General features: G+C 36.4%; 1 protein-coding gene across 1 annotated transcript; it reads left to right on the top strand.

Annotated features, from left to right (window-relative positions):
• The first annotated feature begins 12,798 nt into the window (after window positions 1-12,798).
• Window positions 12,799-20,055, top strand: LOC139937493 (uncharacterized). Its single transcript, XM_071932647.1, has 3 exons — window positions 12,799-12,864; window positions 13,479-13,542; window positions 15,481-20,055. Exon 3 carries the CDS (start codon window positions 15,495-15,497, stop codon window positions 19,902-19,904), a length of 4,410 nt encoding a protein of 1,469 aa, XP_071788748.1. The 5' UTR covers window positions 12,799-12,864; window positions 13,479-13,542; window positions 15,481-15,494; the 3' UTR covers window positions 19,905-20,055.
• The last annotated feature ends 605 nt before the right edge of the window (window positions 20,056-20,660 follow it).

Here is a 20,660-nt window from a genome sequence, read left to right as displayed (position 1 = left end):
TGACTTAAATGCTAAAACATTACGTAATCAATGAATACATAATATGTTCATTTATGTCAGTATTCAGTGGTGTACTCTTTAGAAGCATTATTATTATGTTTGTGAGCAGGTCTACAATATAGTCGGCCTTAATAAGGGAAAACTCAATACACAGAGGTTGTGATTAACATCACTATTGTAACCAGAAATATGTCTTTGTATTAGTGACACAAACGTAGCCTACGTAAGCAATGAATGCTCACAATGTTCATTTATGCTCACTATTTAGTGGATTATAATGTGTTAATTTGTGATGTAGGCCTAAATGCTATCGGTTTTAATGGGGATACATTCCAAATACAGAAGGTTGTTGTACCTATGTCAACTATTCATTATTTTAGTGATGTACTATTCTAGGGGTGAGGGGGTGGGGTCTGTGGTAAAGCGGTATACGAAACATTCAAATTGCTTTCTGTGTGAAGCTGATGTCATGAAACACACCTCCTTTCACAATCTGAACTTTCGTTTTGAACAGTTTACATGTCAAACTTCAATTAGGTCATAACAGATTGAATGGTTAATGATTAACAGCTTGTTGAATGCTGCTTAATAATAATGATAAGTCATTAATGATAAGTCATTTAATGCAAAGTACAACAATAATGAAACTTAGTTTATTGGTGCGTTGTTAAAGTTTACTTTGTATCAAACACACTTGCTTATAGAAATATTCAACAAAAGTATACTATCTATACACCATGTTATTTAAATTTGGTTGTTGCGTTGTTTTAGAGGCATTGGACACTATTGGGAATTGTCAAATACCAGTAGGCCATATTCTCACTTGGTGTATCTCAACACACGCATGCAATAACAAACCTGTAAGAAATTGGACTCAAATGGTCACCGGTTGTAAAACAAAACCTTCAGCTGAAGTATTTTATTATTTGAGTGAGAAATTACCTCTTTCTCAAATCCTAAGCTACTTCAGAGTGAGCCACTTCTCACAATGTGTTATACTTAACTATCAACAGCTCCCCTTTGCTCCATTTACCAAGTAAGTTTTTAAGCTAACAAATATTTTCAGTAATTTCCAACAATGTCCAGTGCCTTTAAAGTAACTTTACGTGAATAACTAACAAGCAACTAAATTTCCGAGCGATACATTTTCTTGAAAAAGTGTCATGCTAAAATTTCACATCATTGTTAGTTTTTGACCGTTCTAAAAAGTACTGAGGATTGTATGATAGTACAACCAAACACATTTCACCTGTTTGACATGTAGCCCATTGTTGTTTGGTCTTTTGGTTTTCAGCACTCGTAATAATAAACAAATCCATGACATTTAGGATAGCATATTCACTGTAAGTTGTGCAAGTTTTATTGAGGTCTGGTTTTTTTTTTTTTTTAAATTAATAAGTTGATGCCATTTCAGGCAGTTGGTCTAACTCATAAGCATCGTGTAGTATTGACATTGTGGTTCTAACTCTCGGCCACCACCGACTCTGTCTGTCTGTAATATCATCGTACAACAATATGCTAACCGTATCAATGCGTTTTTTGGGCCAATAATGTTCTCCCGTATGGGGAATATATACAGCCCTGGGCGTGCTGGCGCTCCAAGGGTATTTTGCCCAACCTACTTTAATACCCAGGGTGAAGAGAGGCAAGTTTAGTAAAGCATCTTGCTCTAGGACACAAGTGTCAGGACCGGGATTCGAACCCACACTTCACTGGGACATCAAAAACGATTCGGCAAACCTTATGGGTACACATAACAACATGTACCTAGACCGTTCTTTCTCAACTCACTGTATTAAGCGATAGGTGCAGGTACACTGATAGTCTTGAAATCAAGTCGGTAATGTTTAAGCGCGTTGTAGCTACGGGGACGGTACACACATCCTCGATCCCCGTACATGTATGTACGTGAGTCAGTGGCACTGCTGACGACCTTGCTATGCGATACCTATACGACCGTTGCATGTACGATAATCGCACTGTGACTGGTGCATGAACGACAGAATGTGTAATGCGCTAACGACTTGTCATCAAGTCTAGTAGACTGATTAAAAACTCAATAACAGCACCCCCAGATCCGTGCTATGTTGGGTGCGTTCGTTTAGCTTTAAAAAAAGATCTGCCACACACCGGGGTCGACCCAGGGAAGCTGAACGAACGCACCCTATTAAATCACAAAGAACCCCAATACTGATGTTACAGCGTACAGTTTCGCCTCGTTACCTGCCATTGTCGCGATATTTCTCATAAGGGCAATACCCGTTTTTATTTACAGAGTGTCGCAATATTGAATGATAATAATACCAAGAGAAGTCAGTTCATAGACAGGTCGTCGGTTCCTAAAGGCACTGGACACTGTTGGTATATACTCATACTAATTGTAAGCACAAACACTAACTTGGTATCGAGCAATAGAGACATGTTGATGGTATAAAACATTGTGGGAAACGGCTCCCTCTGAAGTAACGTCTTTTTCGAGAAAGAATTTATTTCTAACTAAAATATTTGAATTTGATTTTGAGACCTCAGAGTTAGATTTTGAGGTCGCGAAATCAAGCATCTGAAAGCACACAACTTCGTGTGACAATGATGTTGCATAATTATTTCGCAACCTCGACGACCAATTGGGTTCAAATTTCCACAGTTTCTTGTTTTGTGCATATGTTGAGATACATAAAGTAAGAATACTTGTCTATGACAATTACCGAATGTGTCCAGTGTCTTTAAATCACAATGAACCTAAAATACCAATGTTACAATGTACAGTTTCGCCCACTCAAGTACTTCAAGGAACACGTTGCCTTGGGTCGGACGAGTTGGCAACGTGTTCCTTTAACAATTGTCCTGAAATTTCTTATAAGGGTAATACCCGTTTTTAAGGCCCTGTCACACCATGGCGTATCGCCTGAACGTATGCCAACGTATGCACAAAATAGTTCGAAAATTTTCAAAGTCCAAGAACGTACGTTTCCCGGTAGCCGACGTACATCAACGTATACCAACCTACGAGTAACGTTCCTATAACGTATGTCAGCGTATGTCAACGTATGTCAACGTATGTCTAACGTAACATGAACTTACGGGGAACTTATGCAGAACGTATGAAGCACATGTTCAGTACGCCGAGAAATTTTGAACATGCAATTTTCGCGGGCTCGACGTGTTCAAAATTTTAACAGCGTATCCCAGCGTGCTCTTAACGTAAACGACGTATCCCCAACTTACCCCAAACTTATATCAGCGTACACCAACGTATTTTCGATATTTCGCATACGTTGGCTTACCTTCATGCGATATGCCGTGGTGTGACAGGGCCTTTATCCACAAAGTGTCGCAATCTGAATGTTTTAAAGATAACAAGAGAAGTCAGTTCATATATAGACAGGTCGTCGCGTCGGTTCTTTTTTTTATCCCTAAAGGCATTGGATACTAATGGTATAATACTCGTAACAATTATTAACGTAAAAGTGACTTACTTTGTAACGAGAGAGCTGTTAATAGTTGTGAGAAACGGCTTCCTTCAAAGTAAACCTGGTTTTTGAAGAGGTAATTCTCAGTCTAATATTTAAAGACTTTACCAATTACCAAACGCGTCCAGTGCCTTTAAAAAATGGACGTTTCATTCATTTTCCATTAGTAAATCATTAATTCGTTTATTTTTCTTTAATTTTTCAAATGTATATGCTCTTTTCATTTAATGACCTTTTGATCATTTAGAAAATGAGATTGCCATCTATAACATTATTGTTCTGACCAGAAGAGTTGTAACTTATCATTTGTATTTACGAGACGTAAGTCCTACGGTACACTCAGCCCCATCCCCTTCCCCCCAAAAGAACTGCCTACTTGTGACTTGTTTTTACCTCATCCTGAACGTCCCTTTCCATACAGTATACCATGCCCCTTATATTTACCTCTTTTGCTAAAGAACCAGGGTCTGATTCGAAACCGCTGAGATGTGGGCTGATGAACCTGTATACGTTTCTTTCAGGATGTTGATTGGTGCAATGCGCACAATTGCAACACACACACATGAAGATAAAATAAACGAGGTTATATCCCTCTTCTTTTCAAACACTAATCACTTTGTTAGTGAGATTTGAATAAAGTCTGTAACAATAACTTGCTCAATCACAAGTTAGCGCTTAAATTTGAATTCCTCAACTACTAAAAAATAGTTGTTATGTCTAATGATTCGGGTAAAGCTTGTGTATAGCAGATGTGTACCATTGAGCCATACACAATCATTTATAATGTGTATGGGTGTTCGACGTCTCTGTGACATGAAACTGTCTCTATGGGTGTGTTCGATTAGCTTCCCTGGATCGACCCCGGGTACGTTCGAATAGCTTTGACGTCATTCCAGGGGCTCACCCGGGTCAGCCCCAAGTACCCTGCTTGTGGAGTGGGTCCTTTTGGGGCTGGCCTATAGGTGCACGCCGTCACCACGAGAGGGCGAGAGTGATCGTTCGACTAGCTCTTGTCTGGGGCTCACCCGAGTGAGCACCGCGGGGTCGACACAGGGAAGCTAGTCGAACGCACCCTGTATAAACCTTTCTTTTGACACGTCACAACCCGGGTTTTTGCCAACCGAGGTTGGACAGCTATAAATGCAAAGCAAAGACAAATGGCTACTGTACTTATAACCATGTCACACAAAATATCCAACCAAAGTGTGGAACTTGTTGGAAACAAAACAGTGTATTTACGTTATAGAGCTACGTTTTGTTTTGAAAACAACACTAAATGCAAGTATGACACTGCATGCTTACGGCAGACGACCGAGAGTAAGATTTCGATATTTGTGTTTTGATTGGTCCGAGGTGATGTTTGTCAGCTGCAGATCTTTGTCGTGTGAGATTAATAATAATAATAATAATAATAATAATAATAATAATAATAATAATAATAATAATAATAATAATAATAATAATAATAATAATAATAATAATAATAATAATAATAATAATAATAATAATAATAATAATAATAATAATAATAATAATAATAATAATAATAATAATAATAATAATAATAATAATAATAATAATAATAATAATAATAATAATAATAATAATAATAATAATAATAATAATAATAATAATAATAATAATAATAATAATAATAATAATAATAATAATAATAATAATAATAATAATAATAATAATAATAATAATAATAATAATAATAATAATAATAATAATAATAATAATAATAATAATAATAATAATAATAATAATAATAATAATAATAATAATAATAATAATAATAATAATAATAATAATAATAATAATAATAATAATAATAATAATAATAATAATAATAATAATAATAATAATAATAATAATAATAATAATAATAATAATAATAATAATAATAATAATAATAATAATAATAATAATAATAATAATAATAATAATAATAATAATAATAATAATAATAATAATAATAATAATAATAATAATAATAATAATAATAATAATAATAATAATAATAATAATAATAATAATAATAATAATAATAATAATAATAATAATAATAATAATAATAATAATAATAATAATAATAATAATAATAATAATAATAATAATAATAATAATAATAATAATAATAATAATAATAATAATAATAATAATAATAATAATAATAATAATAATAATAATAATAATAATAATAATAATAATAATAATAATAATAATAATAATAATAATAATAATAATAATAATAATAATAATAATAATAATAATAATAATAATAATAATAATAATAATAATAATAATAATAATAATAATAATAATAATAATAATAATAATAATAATAATAATAATAATAATAATAATAATAATAATAATAATAATAATAATAATAATAATAATAATAATAATAATAATAATAATAATAATAATAATAATAATAATAATAATAATAATAATAATAATAATAATAATAATAATAATAATAATAATAATAATAATAATAATAATAATAATAATAATAATAATAATAATAATAATAATAATAATAATAATAATAATAATAATAATAATAATAATAATAATAATAATAATAATAATAATAATAATAATAATAATAATAATAATAATAATAATAATAATAATAATAATAATAATAATAATAATAATAATAATAATAATAATAATAATAATAATAATAATAATAATAATAATAATAATAATAATAATAATAATAATAATAATAATAATAATAATAATAATAATAATAATAATAATAATAATAATAATAATAATAATAATAATAATAATAATAATAATAATAATAATAATAATAATAATAATAATAATAATAATAATAATAATAATAATAATAATAATAATAATAATAATAATAATAATAATAATAATAATAATAATAATAATAATAATAATAATAATAATAATAATAATAATAATAATAATAATAATAATAATAATAATAATAATAATAATAATAATAATAATAATAATAATAATAATAATAATAATAATAATAATAATAATAATAATAATAATAATAATAATAATAATAATAATAATAATAATAATAATAATAATAATAATAATAATAATAATAATAATAATAATAATAATAATAATAATAATAATAATAATAATAATAATAATAATAATAATAATAATAATAATAATAATAATAATAATAATAATAATAATAATAATAATAATAATAATAATAATAATAATAATAATAATAATAATAATAATAATAATAATAATAATAATAATAATAATAATAATAATAATAATAATAATAATAATAATAATAATAATAATAATAATAATAATAATAATAATAATAATAATAATAATAATAATAATAATAATAATAATAATAATAATAATAATAATAATAATAATAATAATAATAATAATAATAATAATAATAATAATAATAATAATAATAATAATAATAATAATAATAATAATAATAATAATAATAATAATAATAATAATAATAATAATAATAATAATAATAATAATAATAATAATAATAATAATAATAATAATAATAATAATAATAATAATAATAATAATAATAATAATAATAATAATAATAATAATAATAATAATAATAATAATAATAATAATAATAATAATAATAATAATAATAATAATAATAATAATAATAATAATAATAATAATAATAATAATAATAATAATAATAATAATAATAATAATAATAATATCGAAGTCTTATATAGCACACGTATCTACCAAGGCGCTGAGTATATACAAACTTTCAGAAAGATAGGTTATTGCAGTGATGAATTCTGAGACCCAATTATTTGATAAGTAGATTGCTAAAAGGTGTTTTTTTTTCCATTGAAGAAAAAAGACAACAAGGAGGCGGCCTCTAAAAAAAGAAGCGAGCGGAGACGCTAAACATGTTTTTATTTTAATTGGCCCGAATGGACCGTAGTCGCGAGTGAGCAGTCGGTACTCCCTCGCGTGGACAGCGTCCTTCGAGAACATCGCCTTGTGTTGCGAAATTCACAGAGGGAGTAGAGAGTCGAAATCTATCATTGCGTCAAACATTTCAACGACTTGTCCACAAGTCTAGATAAATATGGGCATGTTTGCTTTAAAAAGTTAACCATTCACCCCCTCCAATAAACAAACATCAAACAAACAACCAAACAAAACAAGAAACACAAGGAAAGCACTTTTGCTGAATCAAATCTGATATAGGCCTAACGTTGATTTCTCACAGGGGGAATTCTCGTTATGTGAAATCGCTGTCTGCGTGTGACGTAGGTGCGGGATTAAAAAAAAGGACACGATAACCGCTGAGGCCACAGTGTGCATCCACCATCGGATGCCAGGAGGCCATCAGAGTTCCTCAAGATTTTCTCAGTTATGTACTCTCAAATCCCTTGAAGAATCGAACCTTCACTAAACATCCAAGGTAAGGAACCTCTCTGTGTATTATACGTTTGGTTAGATTTTATCTTCTGGCAATACAACAAATACATACCCTTGTGATATGTCTAAGTCCAAGTTTCCACCTATAGAAAAAAAACATGGTGCCCCATGAGCCCCCTAATTTCGGCATTGGGTTGTTTTTGGCTAAGTGTAATAATATGAAGATAGTTTCAGTAAATGAGTAAAGATCTAGACCAAAAGGTAAGGAGCATGATGAGAAATGTGGAGAGTAAGAGGACAGGGGATGGGGGGGGGAGGGGCGAAGGGAGGGAAGAAGGGGAGCTCTTAATAACAAGCGTTACGAAAGTCTGATGCATATTTAAATACATATGTTTGAGGATTGTTTTTTGTTTGTACGAGTGTCAAATTTCGTTCCTCCTTTCTCATCCCATGGTACCGCTGTACTGCCGATAATGTATGGAGGAGGCAACAATAAAAAGGGCTGAATAAAAATAAAATAAAAAACCCAGATCAGTCTATCGATCTTGTAAAACAAATTATTTCCTCCTTGTGTATAAATACCGAAACTGTTGGCAAATATTTCTCATTCGGGAGATGAGAGTCCCTGCTGTGTCGCAACACATATTGCCCTTTTCGAAACCACGGCCTCGGCCGGCTCCAGATTCGGCTCAGGCAAGCTTGGAAGCCTTGGCCCCTTGGTTGTTTTGACAAGTGCGCGTGCTTTGCGTACGTGCTCAGTGCATCAGACGGAGCCTGAAGCCAAATCTAAAGCCGAAGTCGTGGTTTCGAAAAGGGCCAAAGCAAGAGTATTCTAAAGTAGCATTGTTGAATGATCCTTGTCGTTTAATTGGTGGAACACACGTCACGTGTCATACGTCGGCCCATATAAGATTCGACTCTTCAATTCACAGAATGAGTCGTTTCGGTCTAAATGGCGTCCATGGCGTAGAATATTCAACTTTGTAGAAGGGGGTTTCACAGAATGTAGGCCAACAGGTGATTGGTATACAGAGGGCGGGCACCTTGGTATAATGTGATTGATATACAGCGTACTTCTGTTGTGACGCAAAGGGAAAAGGCGGCGGACTCCTTGGTATACCGTGATTGGTATACAGAGGGCGGACACCTTGGTATAATGTGATTGATATACAGCGTACTTCTGTTGTGACGGAAAGGGAAAAGGCGGACTCCTTGGTATACTGTGATAGCGTATACCTATGCTGGGAATGGGTATGGCGGAACATTGTGATTGATTTATATACAACTTGCCACACGTTATCGTAGACACTTTGGTATAACCGCGATTGACATACAGCGTCTACCTATGAAGGGAATGGGTGTGTACTTATATACGGAAAAAGAAAAAGGCGAACCCCTTGGTATACCGTGATTGGTATACAGAGGGCGGACACCTTGGTATAATCATGGAGTAAGGAATAGAAGGAGCTCGAACGAAGGGACATCAAAAGTCGAACGTGCGGTACCGCGGTCGTTTAACAACACCTCGTAATCACCGACATACCTTATACAGACAATGGGCGACCTGGCGTATGTGAGTTTGCGCGTGCGCACTTGGTTCTTCACTCAACCATGGTGTCGTATGTCGTATGGATATAATACAGAAAAACAACTTTTTTGAGACCTGATAAAAATTGTGTACACTTGTGCTCACCAAATCGAAAAACACAATTGAATACCAACCACCCTCGTGAGCTGATACCCAAATTTTGAATCACCGCTAGTGACCGGAAAGTAAAAAAAAATGAAAAAATATGCCATGATGTTTCAGTGAAACACCACAAATGGTAGATGAAAACGTGTGTATTCACAATTCTTGTCTCCAATGGTTCAACTTTACACGAAGGCAACGGTGCAGAGCAGCGGTACCACACGTTCTGTACAAAGAAATCTAATCCTGCTCGTTAATCGGCCGTCCAGCTGGAGGTCTCCTATCTTTTTCCACTGGTTAGACGGGGGCATTGTCAGGGTATTCTTTTGTTACTCTGCGGTTTTGCAGTTCGTTCGAGCTCCTTCTATTCCTTCCTCCATGGTATAATGTGATTGATATACAGCGTACCTCAGTTGGGAATGAGGTACTTATATACGGAAAGGGTAAAGGCTGACACCTTGGTATAACAGGGAATGGTATACAGCGGGCGGACGGACCCCTTGGTATCATTGTAATTGGTCTATTTATACAACTTGGTATGTGAATCGGTATGTACTTCTCTGCTTCAGTAGCTTCCCTGCTTCAGTAGTTAACTCACTGAACGTCAGTGAACTGACCAATGTAGGCCTAATGACAGTCATACGGGCGGGCGGACGGACCCCTTGGTATCATTGTAATTGGTCTATTTATACAACTTGGTATGTGAATCGGTATGTACTTCTCTGCTTCAGTAGCTTCCCTGCTTCAGTAGTTAACTCACTGAACGTCAGTGAACTGACCAATGTAGGCCTAATGACAGTCATACGGAAACAGGGTACAGTATTGCGAAACTGCAAATCAAAGAAGGGAATTTCCGTAAGATAAAAGGAATAGGCAAATAATGGATAGTGCATTAACACAGAATAGTATATGTAAAGTAATAAATATATAGGAAAGGTAAAGTCAGGCTATATCAGATATTCCTTGCTCTATGGTCAGATGCAGGAAGTTCAAAGTATTGGGGTTTGCATTATAATATTATACTCAGATAGGTCAGGACAAGTCGGATGCTTTATACTCAGGAATGTTAGGTCTGTAGTATACTCCAGAAAGATCATGTAAATCCAGGATACTCAGATCTGGCTGCATAGTTGGCTTAGTGCGTATAGGGCGCTCGCCTCTCACCAAGGTGACCCTGGTTCGATACCCGGCCAGGGCCCATATGTAAGTTGAGTCATGTGCGTTGGTTCTCTGCTGTATCAGTAAATACATGACAAAATCAACAATGACACGTGGTGCGTCTCCCACCAATCAAAAAGTGACAAGGATTTATGTGTGCGAGCTATGCAAGTGAGTCACAACCAGTGTATTATTGACGGGGCCTGGCGTATTTTAAATACACCGCAGTGAAGGGTATTGTACTGTAAATGGCCAATTCCTGGCTTGATTTGTGGTTAATTCTGTCTGGAAGTGTCGAAATTTGGGTGCAATATTTGATGATAATTTCATTAGGGACAGTTTTGTTTCACAGAAATGCAGATCAGCATCTTTTGCACTTCACAAAATTGAGAAAATTCGCAACCTGATAGATAAACACACTACTGAACGCTTGATTCATGCTTTTGTGGTGTGTCATCTTGATTTTTGCAATAACCTTTCTGGGATCTCGGCTCGTCAAGTGCAAAAGATGCAGGTTGTGCAGAACTCTGCAGCTCGTCTTATTTATCGTATTAGGAAACATCCTCCTTTCTGGGATCTCGGCTCGTCAAGTGCAAAAGATGCAGGTTGTGCAGAACTCTGCAGCTCGTCTTATTTATCGTATTAGGAAACATGAATCTGTGTCTGTTATTCTAAGAGACTTACACTGGCTACCTATTCACTCTCGCATTTCATTCAAAATATTGTTGTTAGCATATGAATGTTTTTATGATTTTGCGCCTCCTTATTTGACAGAGCTGTTAACATTGTACACACCTTGTAGAAATCTTCGTTCTAATAAGAAAAATTTGTTTGTTATTCCACCAGTGATGACCAAATCATATGGTGAACGCAGCTTCGTTCACACTGCCTCAACCTTATGGAACAATCTCCCGGAACACATAAAAAACATTGACTCCATTGTTAAGTTTAAGATTGCTTTAAAGACGCACTTATTTAACATTTAATTCATCCATTTTGTTTGTTACCCAGTACATCTTGTCTTTGTATTCTGTTGTGTTTTTCTCAACAGCGCTTAGGGACATGTTTTACTACTATGTGTTATGCGCTATATAAGAATGGTTAATTATTATTATTATTTATTGAGTAAGAGACTACGTGCAGCGAGCGGTTTTGTACTGTAACACTACCAATTCCTGGCTGGAATAGTAGGCTACGCTGCAACGCTTTTTAAAAATAATTCTCCAATGCGGGAGGTGTGCATAACGGCTTTATTGTAAATAACAAAAATGGAATTTTTGCTTCCTTTCCCTTTTTGAAAAATCCCCCAAGTGGGAAAATGTGCATATGGCGTTAATAGAAACGTAGTTTCATCTCAATACAGGAATTGGAAGTGTTACTCTACAAAACCCCTCGCTGCGGGATACGGGATAATGAAACTCTCCGGTACTCGATAAACCGGGTAAAAGGACCGGTCACACATGCCTCAATAACGAGAACGAAAACAATAATGTTAACAATGCACACCCTCGATTGGTTGAACGAGCGTGGGCGTATTCTGCGTGGAGCAATTCAACCAATAGAATACGTTCTCTTTGCGTCGTGATCGTTATCGTTTTCGTTACCGCTGCAGTGTGACTCGGCCTTAAAGACACTGGACACTAATTTTGGTAATTGCTGTATCTCAACTTATGTATAAAAGAACAAACCTGTGAAAATTTGAGCACAATCGGTCGTCGTAGTTGCGATATAATAATGAGAGAAAATACACCCTTGTCACACGAAGTTGTGTGCTCCAGATGCTTGATTTCGAGACCTCAAGTTCTAAATCTGAGGTCTCGAAATCAAATTCGTGGAAAATCACTTCTTTCTCAAAAATTCAGCGGGAGTCGTTTCTCACAATGTTTTATACCATCAACAGCTCCCCATTACTCGTTAACAAGTAAGGTTTTATGCTAATAGTTATTTTGAGTAATTACCAATAGTGTCCACTGCCTTTAATGGTTTACCCTCACCTAACAGGTTTTTTTTCAGGATCTTATCCTTCTCATTTACAGATTTGTGTCTAGATTTGGATGGCCTAAATATCGAATCAAATCACAGACACAGACATGTCAAGTGTTTGAACCTGCCGCGCCGGTAAGTGTTACGTAATTCCACAGAAAGCAATTTCAACATTTTGCATATTAAACTTCAGGAAAAAAAAAAAAAAAAAAAAATCAATTTATGTCCTAATTTAAAATGTACACTTTTGACTCACAAATCGCCAACTGCAGTCAAAATGTAAACAAAGGAATGACCCAAAATGCTGGCATTTTGCGTTCCATGTCTGCACACGGGCTTTGATAGGCGGAAGTACGTCAAAGCTTGTGTTGTGACTGTCGAAAAGGACTTCGATTAAACTACAATTGAATAAAATAGCCGCAACGTGTGTCTCTACAAAATAAAAGGAACAGTAAAAATATATGGGAAATATATTAATTGTACCACCGTTATAAAACTACAGGTTGCCCCTTATATCAGTGTCTGTTCATAGAAGTGGTTGAACATCGTTCTTCATTAGACTGTTTATGTTTCCTTAAAATAACTTAAGACAGAAAAGGCTGTAAATAGTTTATAAATATACCAATAAAATCGGACCAGCCCAAAAGAAATCGTTATCATTTAGTTTGAAATTGCAACGGGTGGGTGGGATAGATATGTTCCTTACTCTAGACTCCAAAGGTAAACTACGTGATTCTTCTTTCCTATAGTTCCAGAAAGATCTGATCAACTACACGGATCATCTGACTAAGGAGCTTTTGAAAGAGCTCACTGGTGAGTTCGAAAATTCTAAATTTTGCTAAATTTTGATGGCTAAAAATGTTTTTTTTTTTTTTTTTTTTTTTCTTTTTTTGACGTCGGCATTGTTTAGACCCACACTGGTTGTTTTTGCGTTAAAAGGTTTCGCAAACGACTAATGAAGGTGTAGACTTTGCCAAAAACAAGGCTTATGAGTCAACTCGGTCCCAAGTCAACTCGGTCCCAGTCAACTCGTATGGTTGACTGATTCAAAGTTCTTTGAAGAATTGAAAACAAAACTATGTTCTTTCCTTTGACTTTGTACGTGAAACGAGATGAGTGTGCAACTCTTTCACTTTGAGAACTCAAACATGAGGAAATTAATGTTTGGTTAAAAATAATAATAATATACAAAACTTTACCTACATTATGCACATAAAACAAAATCAAACTCCATGGCATGGGCCTACCAATAAAACAATTTTAAAAACCCAATAAGGGTGGTTGAAAACAAAAAATAAGTAAACTTACACGTTCATAATAAATATTATCACGTAATATAATTATAAATAATATCTAAACAGTACAATAAAATAACTTAAAAAACATTGACTTAATGTTTTTAAAATTATTTTATGTACTGTAATGATTAAGGTTGGCCGAAGGACCGAGTTGACTTGGGACCGAGCTGACTTAGGACCGAGTTGACTTGGGACCGAGTTGACTTGGGACCGAGTTAATTTGGGACCGAGTTGACTTGGGACCGAGTTGACTTGGGACTGAGTTGACTTGGGTCCGAGTTGCCTTGGGACCGAGTTAACTTGGGACCGAGTTGACTTGGGATCGACTTGACTGGGACCGAGTTGACTGGGACCGAGTTGACTTGGGACCGAGTTGACCGGTACCCAATACGAGGACCCAATTTCATAGAGCTGCTTAGGCATAACATGTTGCTTTACACAAAATTTCTGCTTTGCCAAAATGTTCAGGACATCAGTCAAAATGGTAAAATATTTAGCTGGTAACGCTTTTCTGGTAGACGGGTTGTTCAAATTGACACCATGGATGTTGTCACATAGATACCAAGAAAGAATCGCAACAGGGTGTTAAAATAACACTAATGTCTGCTTAGCCATTTGCATTGGTGTTATTTTAACGCCATATGGTGTTAATGTTTATTCTTTCTTGTGTATATTCATGTGATGTTTACACTCATAGTGTAAGTTTTAACAACATTTTTTTGCAGTTAAGCATTTTCTTTTTGCTTGTAGCTAATGTGTGCAGCCGTATGAAATTAAGCTCAGGACTTGTTTCAAACAAATTGAGCAACCTCACATTCGTTGACAAAACACCCAACACTGTTTTTGCGTTGTACAATGATTATTAAATGGTTGTTTGTTACAGTCCATCATTCTGTCAGTGATCAGCGTGGCAGTCAGTAAAACTTGAATTTGTTGTACTCAATTTAAAACACTACTTCAAAAATGTATCATGTCGTAACGATGACGCTATTTGTATTATATTTACAATGTGATCTGAACGACATAGCGGTATACACATGCCCTTTGTATTATATTGTATAGTGTTGTATTGTATTGTATTGTATTGCATTGTATTACAGTGACTTGATGGCCATTTGCACCTATGCGTTAATTGTGTTTGTACCCATACACGGATGTGTGTTAGCACTGTAGTACTTTCCCCAGCTCTGTGTCAAAGGTTCACGGGTCTAGTCTAGCTGGAAAGACAATGCTCTCAAATTGCAAAGGTCTTGGGTTCGAATCCCACCCGAGTATTATGCCTGTGATTATTTTCCACAGAGCTCGGTACTGTACTGAGTATACAGTGCTTACACATATCGGTGTATTATGTTGGGTACAACCAAAATTATTAATCCCCAATGCAAATTTCCATCTACAAGAGTGGAACTTATTGGTGTTTTCTCTGTTTTGATATTGACTCTATTGCGTGCAGGCTGCTGTACCATCATGGAGGAATCCCTCTCAGACACACTGGAGATACCAACTCTGGGTAGACCATTGCGCCTAGGCACATTGTACGACGTCCGTAGTGATGAGGCTATTACCACTAGTATCATATTCATTAACAAAGAAACCATAGGAGATCAACTGAAAGTAGTGGAACAGAAGGGATTAAATCTCACTGTAATTCGGTCAAATTCGTTCGATGACAAATCAATGGCTTTAGGTCTTGATGCTTCCCTTAAGGCAGGTGTACTAGGGGGATTAGTTAAGGCCGAGGCGGCTGCAGAGTATCTGCATGATCGACAGCCCTTAGACAGTCGCTGTCGACTCACTCTGCATGTCAACACAATCAATAAACTTGAATGTTTGACACAGGAAGCACTAGAATCCAATCTGAAAAGCAAAATCCCTGATCTGTTAGCACGATATGGTTATGCCACTCATGTTGTTAAGTCAATTTTGTATGGGTCGAACACCTTTATCGTGTTTGATTACTGTGGGGGTGACGAAAAGGAAGATGCTGCAAAAGTCCTAACTGACCTAGTGGACAAACTTGCAGCCCATGTCAAAGAAGAGGACGATATTCCTGCCGGTTGGGACCAACACGTTTGGTGGAAGGTTTATAGTGACTTGCCCCTTGAGCGCAACCCGGCAGATGTTGAAGGTGTTGTTCAATTTCTGTCATCCTTGGCCGAAATGTCTGAGGCGAAAGCCATTCCGATTAAGGTATTTTTATATCCAATAGGCAAGATAGATCTTAGATCTGCTCGGGTTTGTTGCGCTGTAAGTGACAGTCTACCTGCACAGGCTCAGACTTTCCTTGAAGGTATAGATGATTGTTTGACGAGAATCCGTGAGATGGCGAACGACACGTTGTCCACGAATTTCCCCCGGTTAAAAGAGAAGTTTGAGTTCTTCATAAAGCTACTGACGGAGTACAAATCAAGTTACAAGAAACAGCTAGCACACGTATTGCTCCTGATATGGAGTGGAAGTGATGGCGAGGGGCGCATCAAGGACATGTTCCGGGATGTTGATTCGTCACCATTCAATCTGACGTCACTCGATGCTTGGGTACTGAGTAAGCGCAAAGAGTTGAGTGTTGTCCGACATTACGTCAAGTTTCTCCCAGACGTAGACATCGTGAATTCTCGTGAGAAATTGGACGATATTCTTATTGACCCGGGCATCGAGAACGTGGTTTGCTTTACTTTCCAACTGAAAGGGAAAGAGGAAGGTTACCTGAGGGCGCTGTCCGAGTACAGCGCAAAGAAAAAACGTGGTTCTTACGAAGATAGCCAATGGTATGACGATACGTCCTTCATGAAAGAGATGAGGCTCAAGGCAAGACTATTTGCTGATTTCTTTGAGAGCAATAAACAAGAAGACTGCACCAAGTTCATTGAGACCGGATTTGAACACGACCCCTCCGGATCTGCAGAAGGGAAACGTGGTACTAGAATCGGCGGAATAGTGAATCTATTTGAGCAAGGCGAGTTGACTCAAGAGGACTTCCAACCACCAAGTCAGCCTTTGAAGCCCCAGTGTGACGTCATCGATCAATATTCGATAAATCTGACATGGACTGAACCGAAGTATGGTATGTCGAACGTTCAAAGATACGTTGTCAAGTACAAGGTATTTCGTGGTCAGAATGATCAAACAAGTGACCCTCAAGAGATACAAACAAAGAGCCTGGAAACCCAAGTCATGATTGACAACCTAGAACCAAACCAGTCCATACGGTTCCAAGTTAGTGCCATATGCTCGGCAGGTCTGGGCCCAGCGAGTGAGCGAAGTGCTGTGGCAACTACACTGTCGGCGAAATCGCCTGAGAAACCTGAGTTCCGAAACGTGACTGCTTCCAGTGTCCTGCTGGAATGGCGACAGCCTGGGAAGATGGGGAAGGATGAAATCGTTGAAAGCTACGTCATACAGTTGATGGAAGCGGGAAACTTGACCAAAGAAATCGATATTAACTCGTCCAAGAAAGAGTTCAGAATTAAGAATCTGGAGGCAAATACTACTTACACATTTCAGGTAGTTGCCTTGTACGAGTCGGGCATCAAGAGTCCACCTAGTACCACTAGCGATCATTGTACAACTTGTCCAGCAAGCCAACCAGGAAAACCTGCAATTAGTGATGTCAAATCAACTAGCGTTGTTATCACCTGGACAGATTCTAACACTGTAGGACATGGTGTAGAGATAGTTGACTACTTCATACAATACCGCAAAGTGGTCAATCGCAAGCAGTCTACAAAATCTGAAGACGGTGGGTGGAAGGACAATCTGCAGAAGGAGAAAGGTATCATTGAAGCCAGCCCTTTTTTGATCTCCGATTTAGATCCAAATACTAACTACGTGGCAAGGGTGACGCTAGTTTGCAGCGTGAAGAAGTGTAAGAAACCCGAGATGATACATAGTCCCATTAGTGTTCCTTTCACTACGCTTCCTGCTGGTCCACCAAGTGGTTTAAGAGCCCAGCAGGTGTCAACATCACAGATCGAAATCAAGTGGACAAAGCCTACTGTCGGTGGTGCTGAAGTGAAGCACTTCAAGGTTGAATACAGCAGCGATGACGACCCCGGGGTAGTAAGAATGAAGACAGACGATTCTTCCTGCAAGTTTGTTATTAGAGGAGTCAAATCTGAAACGCGCTACAACATCAAAGTTTTGGGCTTTTGTGGGAACGCGGGGGCAGGTGAAGTAAGCAAGGTGGAGTGTACGACCCGTAAACTCATCAAGGAATATATCATTAAATCGTCAATAATACTTCAACCTGGTGACCCGAATACCGGAAAACCGACCATCTTGAAGTTGCCTCTTAGGAAGGTGTGTGAGAAGTCCCAGAGTCGTAGTTACAGCTTTGGTGAAGGATCTAAGATAGAAAGAGAGCACAAAGTGATCATGGTTGTTGGCGTCACAGGTTCAGGAAAGAGCACCCTGATCAACGCGATGGTCAATAACATCTTGGAAGTAGAGTGGCATGATAAGTACCGGTTTAAAATGGTTGATGTCGGTGAAGGAAACGGATCATCACAAGTTCATAGCCAGACCCAGGTTCTCACATCGTATACCCTGATGGACGAAAACCTTCATTTGCCTTACGATCTGACCATCATCGACACACCGGGTTTCGGTGATACTCGTGGCATTCAAAGAGATAAGGAAATCTTTGACCAGATCCGTCAGTTTTTCTTAGATGCAGAGTCTCACGGGATCGATCACATTGATGCTATTGGGTTTGTTGTCCAGGCTGCGATTGTGCGTTTAACGCAAACACAGCAGTATGTTTTCGATTCCATTTTGTCGGTGTTTGGCAAGGACATTGCCGGCAACATCATTGTACTTGCAACATTTGCAGACCAAAAATACCCACCTGTTATGGCTGCACTGAAAGAAGCAAAAATCCCCATCAGAGGGAAATTGTTTAAGTTCAATAATTCGGCCCTCTTTGCTGAAGTGAGACAACCATATTTCCAGGGTGGCCATAAAACGTCTAATGGAAAGGATGATGGAAAGTTTGATACATTGTTCTGGGACATGGGATCCACAAGTTTGAATGCATTCTTTGGAAATGTGCGGACTCTTGAAGCGCGAAGTCTCTTCCTTACGAAGGAAGTGTTGGAGGAGAGAAAGCGTTTTGAGACTGCAATCCAAGGTCTTCAGCCTCAGATCATGGCAGGAAACTGCAAATACAAATCTCTCAGAAAGGAGCTACAAATCCTGGTAGAAAATGAAGCGCAAATCACAGCAAATAAAGATTTCAAGGTCAAGGTGAAGGTTCCCAAGTGTAGAAAAGTAGATATAACTGGAAACTACATAACCAACTGCAGCAAATGCCACTTCACTTGCCATTATCCTTGTCGTATCGCAAACGATGCAAAGAAAGTCCGTTGTTCAGCCATGAGAGATGGGGTCTGTACTGCGTGCCCGGGGAAGTGCGAATGGGATGTGCATTTCAATCAGCAGTACAAGTTCGAATTCTACGAAGACGAAGAAGAGAAGACGTACAAAGAGATTGAGGCGAGATTCAAAGATGCATCTGGAAAGAAATTGACGGTTCAGCAAGTCATAAAAAAACACCAGGAAAGTTTGGTAAAGGTCCGAAAGGTCGTGTTTGCGTTAATAGCCGAAGTGCATAAAAGCGTCACACGTTTGGAAGAGATTGCACTGAATCCAAACCCTCTATGGACGGTAGAATACGTTGATATTCTGATTGAATCTGAGAGACAATCTGGTAAGCCTGGCTGGCAAGACCGAGTCCATGGCTTAGAATATGTGCGAAAAGAGGCAGATATCATTGGGAAAGTGAAGGATGCAAATTATGATCCGTTCGAACAATTCGAGCCCAACATAACAGGCGGAGGCAAGAAGAATAAGGGATCACGGTTCTCATCTTTGTTTTAGTAAAATACACACACCAGACACACACCTCACAGCAGACTGTCTTTACCCGCAAGGATAAAGAGAGGTGCTTGCTTTTCAGAACCAGTGATTTCATTGGATACCGTGCAGTGACGTAGTTTCTATATCTGTGTTTTGATTGGTCCGAGGTGATGTTTGCTAGCTGCACTTTCGGTCGTCTGCGTACCTTCTTTTTTAGAAAAGGTCAAGACGGAAGGGGATTGACCTAGGCTTGAGGCCATTCTCTTCTGGCGTTATTCACGAGCCTCGAAGTGTGACATTATATGGTCAGGCTAGGCCTTTTCCGTGAGAACAATGATATAGAGGGACCAATGTTGTTTGTTGTAGTATGGATGACATTTGACCGGTATGGCTGTGTTTCATTGGTGTTTACAAAACGATGCAATAATCGAAACTATGTGTTTAGACTGCGTTTGAAGTGCCGTCTTAAACTTTGTTGTTTTGCATCTTTTTTCTGTCTTTTCTTATTTTGTGACAGAGGCAAAGATACCTGATGTCATATAGCGTGTTTGTGATAGAACCAACATAAAACTAAAATTCTGATGTCCTAGTTTCCGCAAATAGTCTTCATGGCAAAACTGTAGCTATGGTAATTTTGATCTATCGGAATATTTATGGCCCACTAGATGACTTTATGTATATTTTTTTCTCGGTTCTGGCATGGCATGATTTATCCAACTTGATTTTGTTCACTGGTTGTTTCCACCCAAATATTAAACGGTTGTTAGGTTTCCATTA

The sequence above is a fragment of the Asterias amurensis genome, chromosome 5 (assembly GCF_032118995.1).
Source record: "Asterias amurensis chromosome 5, ASM3211899v1".
NCBI classification, from domain to species: Eukaryota; Metazoa; Echinodermata; class Asteroidea; order Forcipulatida; family Asteriidae; genus Asterias; species Asterias amurensis.
The sequence above is the reverse complement of the archived record's forward strand: the minus strand, read 5'-3'. Positions and strand labels throughout refer to the sequence as shown.